This window comes from Alosa pseudoharengus, unplaced genomic scaffold (assembly GCF_046254945.1).
Source record: "Alosa pseudoharengus isolate Yale_2024_CS ecotype anadromous, Long Island Sound unplaced genomic scaffold, YU_APseudo_1.1 YU_APseudo_1.1_scf_10, whole genome shotgun sequence".
Classification (NCBI taxonomy): domain Eukaryota; kingdom Metazoa; phylum Chordata; class Actinopteri; order Clupeiformes; family Clupeidae; genus Alosa; species Alosa pseudoharengus.
Genome location: NW_027468565.1, coordinates 10,115,735 through 10,133,994, shown reverse-complemented (window position 1 = coordinate 10,133,994; position 18,260 = coordinate 10,115,735). Strand labels below are relative to the sequence as shown.

At 42.7% G+C, this 18,260-nt stretch overlaps 2 protein-coding genes across 3 annotated transcripts in view; one reads left to right on the top strand and one right to left on the bottom strand.

Annotated features, from left to right (window-relative positions):
- Positions 1-2,558, bottom strand: part of LOC143109939 (uncharacterized) — a 95,636-nt gene extending 93,078 nt beyond the window's left edge. The window contains exon 1 of the mRNA XM_076272743.1: positions 2,283-2,558. Within this exon, the coding sequence (XP_076128858.1) occupies positions 2,283-2,463 (181 nt within the window). The 5' untranslated portion in view covers positions 2,464-2,558. The remainder of the gene's footprint in view (positions 1-2,282) is intronic.
- A 604-nt stretch (positions 2,559-3,162) lies between these two features.
- Positions 3,163-18,260, top strand: part of otud7a (OTU deubiquitinase 7A) — a 101,424-nt gene continuing 86,326 nt past the window's right edge. Inside the window, exon 1 of one of the 2 annotated variants that reach the window (XM_076263050.1) lies at positions 3,163-3,667. The gene's annotated coding sequence lies outside the window, so the exon portion shown is untranslated. Of the gene's footprint in view, positions 3,668-8,377; positions 9,587-18,260 lie in introns of those variants that run through there. The other variant, XM_076263059.1, reaches the window with a different exon arrangement.

Below are 18,260 nucleotides of genomic sequence, written 5' to 3'. Positions count from 1 at the left end.
GTGCCATCACCACTAGGCAGCTGCCAGTCTGTCATCCGTAACAAAGAAATGGCTTGGAGGGTGTCCTCCACGTTGATCTGACTCCTTGCTGACATGCTGAGACACCAGGTCTTTCAACAGAATTATAGTCCACACTATTTTTGTATTTGTGGTTTGTGTGACTGATGTACAATGTACAACACAATGTACCTGCAGCCCTTCTGCTAACCTTCACCTAATTATATGATTAGTACGGTCTCCGACAATTAATTACTACCACATTTTATTGTTTTGAACTGAATTTGCAATTGCAAAGCATCTCCTGGATGGATCCTGGCCTATTCTGGTTCAGATAAGTTAACTGATGATGATGACAATGACAAGGACAATGACGTAATCCATTTTAGAACCAGGTGTTATCCACTCGCCAGTCACAAAGAAGTCACTAAAAACACTGCAAGTACCAAGTTCAAAAAGCATCATTACGTTTAAAATTGGGCAAAGCACCAACAGATTTGACCTTTGAAATGTAAATGCACCAATGCAATTTCCTCAATAACAGGTAGTAAGTAGTAACAAAGTCCTTTTAGGCAAGTCCCTCCACTCGGCGGCCATTTGACAACGCTTTTTGGGCACTCGTAGGGCATCCATTTCGGCAGAAATGCGCGTGCGCAAGGCTTCAAGACACCAATCTTGCTCCAGCGGCGAGATCACAACACATGATTGGCACGATGTCTTCACAACACACCATATGATTGGCTCAATGTATTCACATCACACCACATGATTGGCTCAATGTATTCACATGTCGACATTTTGCCGAGGAAGGGGTGGGATATGTGTAGACAACGGCCATATTGGCGTTACAAACTAGCCCCATGCATTTCTATGGAGTATTTTTGAGTGCTGTGTCTGCACATTAGAAAGTCTCTGGTAGTAATACCAAAGTTCCAAAATTGACCTTTTAAATGTATTCTGTGTTATTGCCTCATAAAGCTCATATTATTTACAGATATTTCTACTTAAGCATGCACTTCACTTATCATCACTTATCTGTGCACCTGCAATACCACGGAAACAAACTAGGGCAGCCATGATCTTTGTTTTGCATATAATGGAAAAGCTTTGCTTTGTCTGCTGTGATAAGCCAGGCCTGTTCTATTCCCTGTGTGACCAGGTAGTTTCTGAGCAAAATGTGGTGGTAGTGCTGGGCATGGGGGTAGTTGGGCAGGGGTGGTGGTGGGAGTGGGGGAGAGACAGACGCCGAGAGCCTGAGACAGGAGCCAGGCTCCTCTGGGTCAGGGCACCTATAGAAGGGCCCCGGGGGACGTTTTTCTGTGGTGTGACAAAGGCCCCTGTCTGACATTATCAGATTTCAGTGCTCACAGCAGAGGAACAGGAAGCGATCTCACACCTTAACACCACTGGGCTTTGCACTCTTGCATTCACATCCATTTCTGTAATTACATTTGGCCAGTCATGGTCATTAACTATGCCTAATGCTAGTGAACCTGTGAAGATGAGTGACTGAGGATGATGATGATGATGACGACGATGATGGTGATGGTAATGATGACGATGAAGGTGACGGTGTTAGTCATGCTTTGCCTCTCTTTCACTCTCTTTCTTACTCTCTCTCTTTGCCTCTCTTTTACTCTTTCTTTCTCTTTCTCTTCTCTGCACACCCCACCCCACCCCACCTAACCCAACCCATGTGTGTGTGTGTGTGTGTGTGTGTGTGTGTGGCATTGTCTGCATTTAACTTGCTCTCCTTTCAGGCCATGTTTGGAACCATTAAACAAATCCTCCTTTGAGGTGCACGTCTCTTTGGCAGCCTGGTTAATGGCTGTGTGCTATCTTTTGTCTTCCCCTGTTGCAGCTGTGCAGTGCTTTGGAAAAGCATACACAGAAAAAGGAACATTTCTCCTGAGCACTTTAAGAGTTTCAACATGATAAGTGCTTTGTGAATGTACACACAGTGAAGAGAGCCTAATAACTCAGTAACCAAAAAAAGTCTTTGTCACATTTTTGAGCTGTTGAGCTCATTTTTGTGGTAAGAAGAAAAACTCAGACTATGCCTCAGCATTATTTGTAGAATAAGTTATTAGAATCAACCAAACGTATCTGAGAAACGTTGTAGATTTATGGTAGACTATGTAGATTTTTGAATCACAACACAACACAACATCAACATTCATATTGTAGGCTTTTAGGTTAGGCTAAAATTTTCCGTCATGATGATATTTAAGCCATAAAAACAATCAATCTCAAACAAATAACGTTGACGTTGGTACATTGCTTACCTACTCCACAAGAGGTACATTCGAATAGTTCGTGGCCCGCACATTCTGAGCAGGTGGGATGACAGAGGACGCACTGATTCTTCAACGCAAACTGCCCACTTGGACACGGCTGCGATGAAGGTTTGCTTTGAATATACCCAACGCAGCACAGAAAAACCAGCGGCATGAAACTCGTCTTCATATCTAATTATAAACTAGGCTACACCCGCAAGGACGAGACGAGGATGATGATAATGATCCTCTGAAAAAAAATAATTCCATTAAGCTCGACGCGCAGAACAGGTGGACCGCTGGGATTGACAGCAACGATGGCCTCTCACTGTGGCAACAAACAAAACTAGTCGGGCAAGTTTGTTGGAGGGGATTGGTCAAAAGAGAAACTCTGGGGGACCACCCCGTCTGAGTTTCCCTTGACAAACTCATTAAGAGTGTTCTATTTGCAGAGAGCACATAAAGCAAATATGTAATTTCTTTATTGTATATTGATTTAGCTTGTTGAAATCAGACAAAGATCACAGATAAAAAAAACTTCGCGTAGCCATCTTTTTTCCTCTTACAATAAAATGTGCTGTTACTAATAGCATAGGCTACATGTGTGGCCTAAAATAGATCGCCAGCATGCATGCATGACCCATTTTTCTCTGTTTACTCATTTTGCCGATCAAATGAGACTTCTGTCAAACAAACTTATATTATACCCTAACCGTATCCATCAACTTTTGGGTAGCCTGATGTCCTGGTCTATCCTAGTGAAATCACACACGCCTCAGTGTTTTCACAGTGCCACAGACAGACTTCTGACGCCATCCACTGGCTGCCGGCGCTCCGTCACTAGATTTCTGTCGTGGTAGCCTGCAGTTCGGGGAGTGAATTCAGACACAACTAACTGAGTAGCCAAGTTCAAATTTTGCCTGACCTAAATAAGACATGCAGACAGATATAGCCTACTAAATTATGCCATATGTTTAACAACTACCATCAATGGATAGTCCTACGCATGTTTTAGCCTGACATCCATTGGTTTCATTTTCTGGAGATTAAACCTATATACCGGGATAAGCAACATCTGCCGCGTTGCTTTTGCGTTTTACGTCATCTGTAAAGAGATGGCAGGTAGCATGGACTTCAAGACAATCGCGTTCGCAGGTAAGCGCAGCGAGCGGTAGAAGGCGGATCAGTCCTTCCTTGACGTCAGACGGTGGAAGAGATAGGGGTAGGCGTGACTTGCGCTTCTGCTGCAGCGGAGAATGACATGAGGATGAGAGAGATACCGACAGCCAGACGCAAAAGGCTGTCTTGTCAAGGGGTAGAAACAAACCATACGTAAAAGGACTGAATAACCCAAATTCACAGAGCGATGGGAAATAATGACTGAAATCACCAAGGTAAGAACGTTTAGTGCTTTCTTCATCGCAGACTATCAATACAAACACTATAGGGTATGATATAACCAGATGTTGGAATCACTGCGTATCCCGTGCAGGTGCATCTGATGTCTAAACATGCCGAAGGCTCGGTAACTTGCATCTCCAGATGTCGTTGGTTATTTTTTATAAGGTAACGCGTGCGAAGAAAGAAACAACAAGCATCGGGGTGGAGCAGTGTAGAAGGTGTGATATTTTTTAGATGGAAGGGCGTCTTTTGCTCAGAATCGAATTCAACGCTAGCCGGATGCCTGCTTGAAAATGCCTTTGTCTTTAGTCCTTAAACATAGTGTTAGGCTACTGTAGTGTTTGGACACACTGCGTCCAGTGATGCAAAACTGCATTTGTAGCCAATGTCCAGCAATTAAAAATGTGAACACCAGCGATGTTTTTTCGTCAGCACCCCAGAATTCTCTTTATCAGACTAAGGTTCTCCACGCATCACGATTGGGTTCTCAGAATGAAAAGGTGTTCCAGTTGCCACTGACGGCTAGTTATTCAACCATAACAAGCAGTAGCCCAAACGTGATCACGTCAAAACGTCACATCTGTCCCCGATTACAAATGAAGCGACAGTGTCTGGAGTTCGTGGGCTACGCTGCCAGCATCAGAATAGGTCTTCTTATATTCTCTTAGGGGGTGATTTGCAGAGTATCCAATATCCTGTCTGCGTTATATTTACCTTTTATGCTAACCTGGTATGATTGTGGTGATTTTGGGTTTGCGACCTAAACAAAACTATAGGCCTCAACATTGTTATGCAGAAGTAGGTTTGCATAGCCTACTGCTCATAGCCTTGCTCAGATGCACGTAGACATATTGCTTTGGCCCTCTTACGGGCCATACACTAAGACAGGTTTACTATTCGGGCCAATGTAGGCATCAACAGAAATCGAAGGATACAAGACTTTGGGATGCCTTAGTTAAAGCAATACCTGCTCTAGCACAAAAGTTAAAGTAATCTACAGCCACTGTAATTTCATGGTAGACTATTAGGAACATGTGGATATGGGTATATTATCCTGTGACAGCAGTCCCTGTTTTATGTAGGTTATTATCTTGTCCAAAGAGCTGGAGAAAAGGAAGGCGATATGTAGATGTATTATAGCTGGACTTTCATATTTGGTTGTGTTATAGGTATCATTTGGTACACATACTTAATACCATGTGCATGCATGATATGATGAGCTCAAGACACATGCACACAATTACTGTAAATGCTGTGTATGATAGGCCTATTTCCAGAAACGTTTTAATTGCAGAGATATTTCTCTTAGATGTATCATCATAACCCACACATTCTCCTTTTCCCCTGTCCAAACCAAAACAACAGCCCACGGAGGGAAATATTATGTTGATTGTAGGCGACCAGTTTGTTGAACACAATGAGTCAGTAGTGTTCCTATTACTGTGCAGTTTACATACTGTATGATACATATCATATTTCTCAGGAGACAACATGCAATAATCACGACTGACTGACCGTGCAGGAGTGGAAAAAAACTGTAACAACTAGAAACATCTAGTATTCTTTAATTAAGCTTTACCCAATAGAAACCTTTGATGCACCGCTGACATTATGACCTAATCCTGTCTGTTTTAAACCCAATTATTAAGTCTCTGACCCCATCTACTTTGTAGAATTAACTAACTCAAGTGATTTTGATGTGAGGTCTATGTCTTTGCATGTGTGACAGCTCGCTCTGTTACCCTGTGGTCCCAGTGGAAACTGTGCTGGAGAGCGCTAGGCTAGTTGTGCCATGTCAGGGGCACTCAGTGTCGAAGTGGGGTGGTGCTGTGATTGGGAGACAGATGGACCATCAGGCCAGGACAGCTAAGCGGAACTCCAGAGTGGCCTAGCCTCGGGTCTCTCTCTCTTTCTCTCTCTCTCTTCCTGTGAGCCCAGGCCTTAGGGACCAGGCCTGGCATGGTTTCAGTCGCCATGGCGAATTGTTTCCCTGTCACAGGCACTTTAGCCAGAGAAAGCATGAGCAGAAATGATGGCTGTTGCATGATCAAGGCCAGACCGACTGGCCAACAGGCCGGCAGCAAGGGAGGACAGAACTAGAACTCTCTCTAGTGCTGTTGTCTCACTATTGTGTCATGACACTGTTGCATGCGATTGTTCAATGAGTACATCATGGGAGACGATTACTTTCCATTCACCCATTCACAGATTTGATTTCATAATAGAAATGGTTATGTTTGCTGAGCTGAATATTGACCTTGTAGGTCAGTAGCTGAATGCAAAGCCCTGTATGTACCATAAACATCTAAATGCTTTTTATCTGAGTGATTTTGAAAAGCATGGTGTTTCTAGGCTTTGGAGCATGGGTCATAATGTGAAATCTATGACTGACAGTCACAGTATTGATCAGATGGCTTTGGGGTGAAAAGGACCAGAGCTGTATACTGAGCTTCATCAAAAGTGAATTCCAATCCCCCTTCCCCTCCAACACACACCCTCCCTGCCAGCCTCCCCCCACCCTTCCCTGCCAGCCCCACATCATTCCCCAAAAGTTTTAGTCCCAGAGAGGAGATGGAGTGAGTCAAGTGGCCCGTGGCAATCAGCGCTCAATCACGCCGTGGCACTTTGAAGTGGGCCGAGCTCTGTTGATCTCCACAGGTGGGGAAGCAATGTTAAGTGGTTTGTCTGTGAGCAGAGAGAGAGAGAGAAAGAGAGAGAGAGAGAGAGGTCACCTAGAGGCCCGAGGGGGGTGTCCCCCCACATGAGAGAAAAAGCAAAGGAGAGAGGGAGAGAGAGGGAGGGGGGAAGTAGCTTAGAACAGAAAGGGAGATAGGGAATGACAGAGGGAGGTGGAGGAGAGGTATGTAAAAAGAGAGAGAGTGGGAGAGTGAGGGAGAAGGGGGTTAAGAAGTCAGAGAGATACAGTAGGCCTACACGGAGTGGTTTGACTGGATGAGAAGAATGGATGGAGAGAGAGAGAGAGTATAATTTAGAGGTAGGGAGGGAATGAATGAGATGAGGGAAATGTTGGGGGAGTGAGTCAGACATTAAAAAAAGGAAGAGTGCAGGGAAGAAAGCTTTTTTGAAAAAGCCATCCGCAGGCTGGCTGATTTAAGAATTTACATTGGTAAAGCCTCTTGTTTACTATGCCCTTAGCTGCAAAATAATGTAGAGTCTGCAAACTGCAGATGGACACACCACCACCGCATACTGTCTCGTGACCTCGAGAAATGGAAATTATGTGAAAAATCGCCGGATTTCTCCTTTAAGGTTAGCAATAATAAAGTTATAAAAAAGTTTAACATCTTTATTCACAAACTTTACTAAAAGCGCATATATTCCAAAACGCTTGGCTGGCTTTTGACCTGCGAATACTTAGATGTTCCTTTAATATCTTTCTAAATCACTCTGTAAATGATGGAGATTAAGCTCACATGCAAATTGAAAGATTAAAGGCCTTATCACCGTCAGCAATGTGACCAACAGAGTATTGGCACCCCACCTCTCATAAACAATCCATATTAGCCTCATTTACAAAACAGGTGCTTATGGGTGCCTTTTCTCTAATTGGGGGCCAAGCAGCGAAGCTGCGAGGCAACCCATAGTGATTCTATGTGTTCTTATTATTATAACGAAACGCTAATTTGCCGTTGAACCATACAGTAAAAAGTTGGGAAATTTGGCACATTGATTCAGTACAGTCATATGTTTAATTTATCAAAGTCTCAAGTCTGCACTTCGAGTGCTCTAGCGCCACCAACGTTTCAAATTTTTGATTACATCTATGCACTTAACGTTTGAACGGTACACCAAATTTTGAACATTAAGGTATATTTGGAATCCTTGGATGAGACCGAACTCAACGCAGATGTCAATTTATGATGTAAACGTAACTGATCAGGCTGCTATATTGGATTTAATCAAAAACACCTAAAAGTTTTCAAAGGTCACAGATGATCTTCAGACCATGACTCATGAATGCATTGCTTTTTGGAGCCATATTGAAAACCTGTCGCCCGTGGTGACCAATCAAGTTTGGCGGCAGACTGACTGCCATATTGGATTTAATCAAAAACACCTAAAAGTTTTCACAGGTCACAAAGTTTATCCGATTTTCACGAAACTTGACGTAGATGATCGTCAGACCATGACTCATAAATGTATTGCTCTTCGGAGCCATATATGAAACCTGTAGCCCGTGACGAAGCCGCCAAACAGGAAGTGAAGTGATATCTCAGCAATGCTTTCACATATCAAAACCAAACTAGGTATATGGGCTAAGGACCCAATCAGGAGGACGCTCAAGAAATGTGGTACATTTTGACCACTATGTGGCGCTATAATCACAGGAAGTGGGCTCATATTTCTGCAATGCTTTCACGTATCGACACCAAACTTGGTACATGGACTCGGGAACACATCCTGAAGATGTACAATATATTTAGTGACCTTTGATCACTAGGGGCGCTATAATTATCAACACTTTCTTGTATTGACACCAAACTTGATATGTGGACTCGTGACTACAACCTGAGGACGCACAATAACTTTGGTGATGTTTGAGGTGTGCGTATCTGTGGGGAGCCATTGGGGTGTGTGGGGGAGGAAGTTTATCCGTGTATATGTGTGTGTGTGGGACGGGGGGGTTAATTGGGTGTGTGTATAATGTAGCAACATTGGTTTGCCATATCAACTCCTGCTCAACTGCTTGGCCCCCACATTGCTGCTTGCAGCTATATTTTTAATTGATATTGCAAAATACATAATTTTTATATTGAATGTGTCTTTGGACATGTTTGTATGACAATTGTGCTGATGTCTCTACTGATGTGTGTTAGTGATACTCTGTCATTGCCTAAGGCACTGAAGTCAAACACTGCAGACATGTGACTGTCTTAAACTTCTCTGATTTAATATCTCTGAAGAATAGCCTGACGAGCCAGACCCACATCAAGATGTAGGGTCTGGGGTCTCACCATTCGCAGTGCTCAGTCCAAGGGGCGGGATAAACGGTTGTCTTTCAAATTCCCTCTGCACGCAATAGGATAGCGCTACAATTCATCCCCCATGAGTCCCATGCGTTTTCCCACCAGCGGAGCTAGTTGGCTAGTTGTTCAAACTTTTGCCAACTTAAAAAAAGATTAACTCGTGTCACGCTGTCGGCCAACAGCAACATTCATCTTCTTTGTTTTTAAGTAGCAGGGAATTCACACCAAACTGTCGCAACTCTGCCATCATTATGTTAAGCCCGTATACACGATGTGATTGGGCTGATCGAAGTTTAATTTTTCCAGCACGCAAGCCAACAGAAAGCTAGAAGACTACCCTTACATTTGCTGCCGCTAGGGTGCGTCTAGATTTCTAGGCTATCTGAAGACAGCGAAGCGAAGCAAATGTAAGAGAAACAGTAGCATGGTGTCAATTTTTTCGTCAAAATGTTCAACAAAACGCACTATGTAACAACTTACTTCACCCAGCCAAAAAGAGAGGCCTAACTGAGTACTGATGTAGGTTTGTGCAGGTTAAGCATTTTTAAAGATGGACTAGTGACTGTTTTATGTGCATCATTTGCTTTGCTCTAAGTGACACTCAGCACTTAGTGTGCAAACACAAAACTAGTCACTCAAGTTTGATTACTCAGAGCTCAGTGTGTCCTTGTGAGGGCGAGTCTGTTCCCACAGTAAAATAGCCACTGGACGCACACACACACATACACACACACCCACACACACACACACACACACACACACACACACACACACACAAAGAGCATCATATAAAACCGTGTGGCACAGTTTGGAGTTGGAGCAGGGAAACGGCTCCTGCTGTAAGACCGGAGAGGACAGAGACTGTAAAGTGGGACAGACTCAAGTGCACGTCGGCCCTGGTGATTGAGGCAGGAGAGCTGTGAGGTCAGTGTGCAGTTCTTTTACCTCAAAATAACGGCTTTAAACTAATTTCATGCCACTCTGACTTACACTGAGGACAATGGAGTATCTGACATTGCAGACGCATGCCTGGAAAACCTGGTATTGGACTATGCCCGTAGTGCTAAATGGTTACCCAGTACGTCAAAAATTGCCGAATGGGGGTATGCCTACATTTTGTTACTTTAAAATGCTCTAGTTGCTCTCTGGTGGCTTTGAGATCAAATAATAAAATAAACATCTTGTTCTAGAACATAGCTGGATCTTCAAGAATCTGAGATAGTATTAAGGGAAGTTATCTCAGTTAGAGATGACGTGTGCTACACATATGCCATGGTTTTTTTTGTTTTGCTGTTTTTAATTTTTTTTTGTTAAGTTAATGACATGTTATCTGTAGAGGGATCTGTAGAGGGAGAGAGCATATTCTGTCAGTATTGACATACATAAAGGTGGAGGTTACAGAAGTAGTAACCACGGAATGATTTGCCCTGGAGGGTCATTTTTGAGATCTAATGTAGAGTGTAATACATTATTTAAGAGCCCATAATCTAAGCGTCCAATCTTAATAATTTCCAGCAACAAGAGCAACAATTTTTCATCACATTAATATATCAACATAATTGTTTGTACAGCTCAAGAACCTCCATCCTATTCAATTAGATTTATGTGTGGTAATAATGTAATTGCCTGATTTGTAGCCTAATTTAAAATAGTTTGAAGCATCATTCATTCATACATCAAAAGTTTGACCAAACATGTGGTGGAATGTCACGTGATTAAAACTCTCTCTTGGTCTGTCGAAGCAAAGGCTGTTAACATAATAAAGCTTTGCCAGTGTGTGTGTGTGGGTGAACATGTGTGTGTTGAGTGCACTCTGTGTTGTTGCAAGCCTTTTGCAGGAAGAGACATATAGAATTAGCATTGATTGAGGGCACTTTGGCAGAGGTGAAACAGAAGCACCACATGAGCATGAGTAAGTGCCTTAGTTCTGAGAATACTCTTATTGATGCACCTTGAAAATACTCACACCACACATGGATGTGGTGTGTGTGGGGTTTTTATATATTCTTTTTAGCCATCTGACAAGGAAATCCAAGGAACATCTGTCAGGTAGCAGTCGGCATTTACTGAGGAAGCTAGCACCTTACGAACACAAACACACACACACACACACACACACACACACACACACACACACACACACACACACACACACACACACACGGCCTACATCCCAGGCAGACAGCATGTGTGAACACAGGTTGTTTGAAATCTATCTCCTCTCTTCAGCAGGTTTTAGAGTTTGAACAACAATTTCACTCGACTCTACCCTAAGATTGACATACCTGTATGTCCCTATGCCATAAGCATGTAATGCCATATTTCAAAGGCCTGCCTTTAATGTTGCTTTGACGTAACATGCAGACAATTCATCAGATATTACTGTAAGAAAGCAGCCAGGTCAGCTGATTAATGGTGACATGACTCTGTGATGTCTTGATATATCTATTGATATCATGTTTTGCATTAGAAACAATCAATATAGAAAATCTGCATCAGAATCTGACACTGACAGAATCTGATGTTTACGTTCTGTAATCTGAAAACTGAGATCATGTTGTCTTCTGTCCCTCTCTAGCCTTAGTGCAGCTCAGGCATAAGGGTGAGGATGTGTGTCCAGTGTTTCTAATATCCACAGTAGCCCTTCTCTCTCAGAGGTCAGTGTGTACCAGGGCCGTGGTCACCATAGACATTGAGGGGGACGTGTCCCCCCCAATATTTAAATATGACCAAAATGTCCCCCCCAATATACGGACATAGAAAAATAAAGACAGAAAAAAACATTATACTAGGCCTACAGGAAACCAACACGCACCACCATCTGAAATGTAATCAAACGTAAATAATGCAAAAATTAGTGACCTAGTGATGGTTCTAGAGTAGCCTACACCCTGAGTGGTTTTTCCTGGTGGTTTTTCCGTTTTTCGTTAGTGACGTACGCTATCCAAAGCTATTTATACCATTTACTGCGGTGAGGTAGGGCTGTCAACAATATCGCAGCTACCGGTACAATTTTCACAAAACTTGTTGGAAAAATGTAGCACAGGCTAAGGAAATCCCCTACATTTTTGGGGCCGATCAGACTCAAAGGGAACTTTGAAACATTTTCCATATTGTAGCCTATTCTCGCAATGATAGCGAAAGTGAAACATTTTATTTTTAATGATGAATTTGTGCAAGCTTGAGTCATTCATTTCTTTCACATGTCTTTCAACATAAATAAGGCATTCACATGCTAGTAATGCCAGAAACCTTGCCGTTTATAGGCCTCTTAGAAATGGTTGTTGCATCTTGCATATTATTTAGATGCGCACTCAGTCGCGCATCCATGCAGGCAAAACATTGGAATTAAATGTGGCGACGGCACACAAGTTAGAAAAAACTTTTACAATGCACTGGCGGTTATAGCCTACAGTTAATGTGAATCGCCAAAGAAAGGAATTTGCACCTCCATTCATCAATTAAAGCAACACCAAAGAACTTTCCCTCTGGAGCACGCATGCTATTTATTTATCCAGCACCGGCTTTGCAAATAACGATGTCCATAGACAAGGTAGAATATGTTGCGCGATTTATGAAAGTACGATGTATTGCGACATCAGATGCAAGTCAAATTTGTAGTTTCTTATGTCTCATTCCATCGAACTACAGATCCGCTACCCGTTCTGGCAAACTTACATAGTGCGGTTATAGCCGATAGAGGGCTGTGAAGCGAATGCAGAAGTGCCGTTCACCCTGTTACAAGTTGATGAACCACTGAAACGATTTTGGAAACATTATTTTAAGGTACAAAAAACTCTTTGGTGTTGCTTTAAAGGCTGTAGCAGGCCTAGTGTTTCTACATGTTGGCACAAAACATCATTTCTGTCAGAAGCCATGCAGGGGGTAACATGAGGTGAGTCAGACAGAAGAGGGGCCTGTCTTAGTAGCCTATTCCTGAATCCTGTCCCTTTCAAACTACGTTAAAATTGTGTGATTAGCCGCCAGCATAATAAAATCTCAATTAAAAAACAAAATCTTATTAGGCTATAGGTCCAAACCTATGAGTCTAAGCCTTAGTTAAAAAAAAGTGTAAGTAAGTCAAAGAATCACATTCTGTGTAATATAGCGTTTAACAAAGATACTCTAGTTTGTAATTCCTTTTAAAGTACACATTTTGAAGACAAATGGAGTCATAATACAGGTCCAGGGATGGATTACTGAATGGGCTTACTGGGCCTTCTCCACCCTTCTCTTTTCACAAAACTCACCAGAAGTCATAATTTAAAGGGTCATTTTTTTAAAAATAAAAAATCTTCCGTGGGAGAATGCCTCAGGACCCGTCTATCTGGAGGGGGGGGGGGGGGACATCTGTGCTCAGGGGTTCATAATCCATCTATCCATGCCATGCCTATGTCTGTCAAAAGTTTGGAATACCCTAATTGACTGTTGTGATTTTTTATAATATTTTTGCATGGTACTGTAGGAAATGTATTGAAATTCTTTTTGGGTGTCTCTCAGACCCCACCACAGATTTGGTCCCCCCCAATGTTGACATCATGACTACGACCTTGGTGTGTACTGCAAACTAAAACACAATAGGGGCTAGTGCTCCCTGATGTTTCGGTTACGTGTGGTCCTGGGATGGTTTCAGTCTTACACATACTGTATTTGGACAAATCACTTACACTTACACACACATAAACACATATTTGCACAAATCACTCACACACACACACACACACACACACACACACACACACACACACACACAAACTTGGGTGCACGTGCACATACAGTACATATGTCATGTTTCAGCTAAGACATTGCAGTGATTTCACAGCCTGTCTCTTACTGCTTGTGTGCATGTAGTGCACATGTGTAAACGTGAATTAGTGTGTGTGTGTGTGTGTGTGTGTGTGTGTTCGTCTCTCCATATGTGTGTACATGAGTGTGAGTCAGTGCGCCCCACGTTCTCCTGATTGGATTTGCTCTGTGGCTCCTCTGCGCTGCTTGTTTGTGGATTAGGCTGACTGCTGGAGATGTCTGACATTGCTCTGCTCTTCCTGTGGGGCCCGCGGCTCCCTTCCACACCCAGACCCTCCACCCAACACCCAGCACCCAGCCACAGGCACTGGCTCCAAGGGCCATTCTGTCTTCCAACGCCCTTGTAAAACTAATATGATTTCACAATTGCACATCAATCCTTTTTATGGCTGGCTCACTCGGGCTATCCCAAACCATTTTCTCATCTCCTGGCGCCCGCGTGACATATTTGGGTGTTTGTTTTGTTTTGCATTTGTATTATTTTACTTTTTTCTGAATATGCATGGTACTGTAACCGTGTTTTCAGAATGTTTTTTTTTTCTCTCTTAAGGTTTTATTGGACTGCGGGGAATTAAGTTATAAGAGGATTTTATAAGAAAGCTCTGCTGTTGTGTTTTGTCGAGGGAGGCCATTATTGGATTGCTTTGAGATCATTCTTAGGATTGGATCCATTCCAATTTCCAATTCCAATTTCCAAAATCCATTCCAATTTTGGTGCTGTCATTTCAGGCTTGTGGCAAAACAAAATCATGCATGTTTTTTTGTTGTTGTTAGTGTTGAGAATAGACCTTGTGTTGATGAAGGACCTGTGTGTGTGTGTGTGTGTGCCTGTGGGGGTGTGTGTTGTGGAGGTTGTGGTTGCATAAAGATAACATGCCTATCAATTAGCCCAATCAGGCTTTTCTGAAGTATGCAGTTGAGGCTTTTTGCCCCCTCTTGTCTTCCCCATGTTAATTTTGACATATTCAGGAGTGCGTGATTAACACCGTGTGTAATGAATATATTAAGAGAGAATCTTTACTTTTTCTTCCTGTCTGACAGCATGTTGCACCTTCATTATACATTTTCATAAGCTACACACAGATGATTTATCACCAGGACTCAATCGTTTCTTTTTCTTTTTCTTTGATATAACCAGCGGATCTATTGTGTTAATCAAGTGTTAAATTAAAGTTGGTCAAGCAGTGATTGTCTAGGTCATTCATTCAGACTGGCGAGTATGTGTCATATTGATCACAGTTTGTAAGGGTCTGGTTGTGACTAGGATGGAGGGAGGGGATTAGGGGCTGGAGGCTGTAAATTAGGGAGCTGTTTCAGGGGCTGAAGTCACTGCCCTGAGCCGCTTCTGTGTTGCTCTGTCTTGGACCACGTGTGTGTGTGTGTGTGTGTGTGTGTGTGTGTGTGTGTGTGTGTGTGTGTGTGTGTGTGTGTGTGTGTGTGTGTTGCTCCAGCACTCGGTCTTGTCCCATGAGTGTGTTAGGGTCACGTCTCTGGTGCAGGGTGGGAAGGAAGCGAGCGAGATCCGAGATATAGCAGAGGACTCTGGGGCGAATTTGGACTGAATCCGTAATGGATCCATCCTCCCAGATCCGTTCTCCTGCTTGTCTTTCGCTTTCTAGGCCACCACAAACCACTGCATTCCTCACGCAGTAAAGGGAGAATGTGCTTTTATTAGAAAGCCCCAAGGATTTGTGGTGGGCGCATAAACTGGAAGGCGTGTGAAGTGTCAGAGTCCATCCAAACTAGAGTGGTGAGGTCTTCTGCTTACAAAGTTCACTTTGCAACACACACACACACACACACACTCTAATGCATATGGACACACACTCTCTCTCTCACACACACACACTGTGTTAATGAACATGACCACACACACACACACACACACACACACACACACACACACACATTATATTTAAATGTATTCATTAAGCAGACACTGTTATCCAAAGCGACTTACATATGTCAATACACACAACACACACATACACACATTTGGTTCCAGGCATGGCCACACACATGGACACACCCATGCACACACATCTTCATGTTGATATTGTTCATAACATCATATTGTTTTGTGAACACACTGCAGTTCCAGTGGTATGTGGACAGAAAGTGTGAGTGTATGACAAGACACCAGGCCTCCCTTCACAGGCTTCGGTGAAATATCAAGAGACTCTCTGACACAACAGCACTAAGACTCAGTATGGCAGCAGACCTTCTGTCTAACACACCCTTTTAGACCTGAACCATTGGTGATAGGAATGGATATACATACACCAGGAGGAATAATTATTAGTCTACTAGTCTATTAGTATTGACGCCACAACGCTGAAACAAAAAGCAAAAATATTTATTTCTTTATGATTTTGGGAAAGAGATATGTAGTACATTTGAATGTAGAGTCAGGGTGAGTTCAAGGTTTAGAAACAAAGAAACAATCAGAATTGATGGGCCCTAATTGAAACGCTGAGCGAATTCAGTCTATGACCAAAGTTCTCGTGCATGAACTAACGGCATCATGTGCCGTGAGATAGCTTTTAGTTGACCCACCCAAAGTTTGTGCTTTCTCAGGGTGTTAAATGTGCAAATAAATTTTGCATAGTTATTAAGCTGGCTTTAGTCAGACTTTATACTTTTCACTTTGCCTAGCATTTACATTAGGGCCCTATGAGTCTTCCTGCAATACACATATTAAAGAAAGTTGCATTGTTCAGGGTTAAAAATCAGATGGACCTGAGTATATTTTAAGGATTGTTTAAAGGACTTTGTGTAACCAACTGCTTTTGGTAGGCCATAGCTCATACCATACTGTGCTGTGTAATTTATCAGGAATGTGTCTCCCATAATGCCGTGTCTTTGAAGTATAAGAACATGGTTATCTTACTCAGCCATGCCATGACCCTGTCCTCTGAGGTAGTGCTCAGGTCGTCTCATTGAGTCAGCTTGGCACGGAGAAGAGGAAGGCTGGCAGATTAGTATGGTCGATTAAAGCTTTTGTATTCTTCCTAGAAATACCTCTGTCTTGTATACTGGAAGCCTTTGTCAGCATTGCGAGCATTGGCTTTGTTTCTCAATTCCAGTTAGAGACTTTGCATAAAAAAAATACTATTTCAAAATCTATTCTTCTTCTAGTAGCTCTATTTCTATGAATGTGAATGCTGTGTACTTAATGAGACAATGCTTTTAATTGGCAGTTACTTCATCACAGTGCACTATATCCCCCCCTGTTACCACCCCCCCAGACACAGATGCACACACTTTCCCTCAGTCCTCAGGCATGGGTCCTCCCATAAAAGGGCATTGTTTGCCTGAAACCTTCGCCTCAGGTTGAAGCCCTGGACTTAGTAAAGTGTTGTGAGACAGTGTTTATTCTTAATGTCGCCATATACATGAATAGAATTAAAATTGAATCAATGGGTGGTACCCTCCTGGGTGATGCAACAGCAGCCATTGTTTGCCAGAGAACAAGAATAGAGAACAAGCACGTTGTTAACAGTCATACTGAGTACAATATAGTATATACTATAGACATTAATTGAGAATGACCATTTTGGGGGGTAGCTACCCATATTAATTAAGCCTGGTGATCTTGGGATCTCTTCAAATCATTACAAAACAGTGAGTCTCCCATTCAGACACTGACCAAGACCAAACTTGCTCAACTTCAGTAGACTGCAACAGGATGTCATAGTTGTCATGGTAATGATGCTTACAGTATGTGTATTTGGGTTTTACTTAACTAAATCCTACTTTCATGATTTCATATGATTCAGAAATTGTCATGCCATTTGGAATAAGCTAAAGGTATAGCGTCGCATAGCACTACATACTCCCTAGGAAGACTGAGTTCTCACTTTAAAAGCATGCTTTGACAACATTCAGATGTACATTTAGAGGAAATCCAACTTTTCAGTATCAACAGACCTTTGATAACTAATCCTTTCACTTTTTCAATATCACAACAACCCATACATCACGCAGACAGTCTCTGACTAAATGTTTACAGAAAATTTTAATGAGTACAGAATAGTCTGGCTGGAATGCATTGACCATAGAATACTTTAGTAACCTTATATCCTGTGGTCTCAGTTTACTCCCATTTCCAAAAAGAAATAGAAACAAAAACATCCATCCAGGGTTAGTGCATGTGTGTGTGAGTGTGTGTGTGTGTGTGAGTGTGTTTGTGTGTGTGTGTGTGTGTGTGTGTTTGTGTGTGTGTCTTGTATGTTCAAGCCTGTGTGTTTTTGTATATGTGTGACTTCACATGTGTGTGTGTGTGTGTGTGTGTGTGTGTGTGTGTGTGTGTGTGTGTCTGTGTGTTTGTGTGTGTGTGTGTGTGTACATTTGCACACACTCCCAGCTGTGTGTTGTGTCTGCTGTTTTGTGGAACTCGAGCCTCGTCAGGGATATGCCTCGAAGGACGATGTGCTCCAGCAGGGAGGATGCTGTACTTAGTGGGGATAGTGCTGTGGTGTTCCCCCCTCAAAACACACACACACACGCACACACACGCACAGACAGACAGACAGACACACATTTGGCCCGGATCCCTGCTTAGCCTGCACCTTCTCCTCCACACACACACACACACCCACACAGCACCTCTGCCACTCGCACGTTCGCCCCTAACGGGTACATCTCCATGTGTTAATTAAAAGCGCTAAAGGATGTGGTGGTTAATTCTCATGACACTACCATAGAACGTTCTAGTTCAGCAGCTGTGACTTGTGCCCCAGTTTTTCATTTGTTTAGTGGGCTAAGAGAGGGAGGAGGACCGGCTGCCCTG